The 1,019-nt window shown below is 57.3% G+C and overlaps 1 protein-coding gene across 1 annotated transcript; it reads left to right on the plus strand.

Annotated features, from left to right (window-relative positions):
* Window positions 1-199: 199 nt before the first annotated feature.
* On the plus strand, window positions 200-1,013 carry LOC103399232 (muscle, skeletal receptor tyrosine-protein kinase-like; the record flags this gene model as incomplete). The annotated part of the gene is made up of 1 exon (XM_008337949.3): window positions 200-1,013. A coding segment is annotated over one exon (795 nt), but the record flags the coding sequence as incomplete, so codon positions are not given.
* Window positions 1,014-1,019: the final 6 nt, after the last annotated feature.

Raw genomic sequence — 1,019 nt, forward strand, 5'->3', positions numbered from 1 at the left:
GGTTCTGCCACCTAGTGTTCATGCAAAATTTCAATTGAATATGCAGAAAAGGTCCTGGGCACAACTAGCACACATCTAGAGTAGCAGGCTAGCTAGTTGTAGCATAGCATATCTGCCGGACCTGGAGCAGGTGTCCTGAAACTTTACATCCTGAGATCGATTTGTTTCTTGTAAATATATTCCAGGGTAATTGTTGTGAATTCTGCCCTGGGTGTCACCCCTCCCCCTCCCGCCCTGCTGCCATTGGCTCCGCCTCCTCTACTTCCTCTCACGTCTTCCTCTCTGTCCGACAGGTGTGTGTGCGGTGGGTAAACCCATGTGTCTGATGTTTGAGTACATGGCCCACGGCGACCTCAACGAGTTCCTGCGCCGTCGCTCCCCCGCTCAGTCTGTTCACACGCTGAGCTCGGCCAGCCTATCAGGGCGCAGCTTCACCTCCGAGGCCGAGGCCGCGCCTCTCTCCTGTACTCAGATGTTGTCCGTGTCCAAGCAGATCGCCGCTGGAATGGCCTACCTGTCGGAACGCAAATTCGTCCACCGTGACCTCGCCACCAGAAACTGCCTGGTGGGAGAAGAGATGGTGGTGAAGATCGCAGACTTCGGCCTCTCCAGGAACATCTATTCGGCCGACTACTACAAAGCCAACGAGAACGACGCCATCCCAATCCGCTGGATGCCTCCGGAGTCCATCTTCTACAACCGCTACACCTCCGAGTCGGACGTGTGGGCGTACGGCGTGGTGCTGTGGGAGATCTTTTCCCACGGGATGCAGCCGTACTACGGCATGGGTCACGAGGAAGTGATCTACTACGTGAGGGACGGTCACATCCTGTCCTGTCCCGACAACTGTCCTCTGGAGCTGTACAACCTGATGAGGCTGTGCTGGAGCGGCCAGCCGTCGGAGCGGCCCAGCTTCAGCAGCATACACCGCATACTGGAGCGGATGCATCAGAACACAGAGAGAGTGGACACTGGGCCAGAGGTCAGCTGCTGAGGTCAGCCGCCGAGGTCAGCCGCCG

Source organism: Cynoglossus semilaevis, unplaced genomic scaffold (genome assembly GCF_000523025.1).
Source record: "Cynoglossus semilaevis isolate Cse_v1.0 unplaced genomic scaffold, Cse_v1.0 C19123054, whole genome shotgun sequence".
In the NCBI taxonomy this organism is placed as follows: domain Eukaryota; kingdom Metazoa; phylum Chordata; class Actinopteri; order Pleuronectiformes; family Cynoglossidae; genus Cynoglossus; species Cynoglossus semilaevis.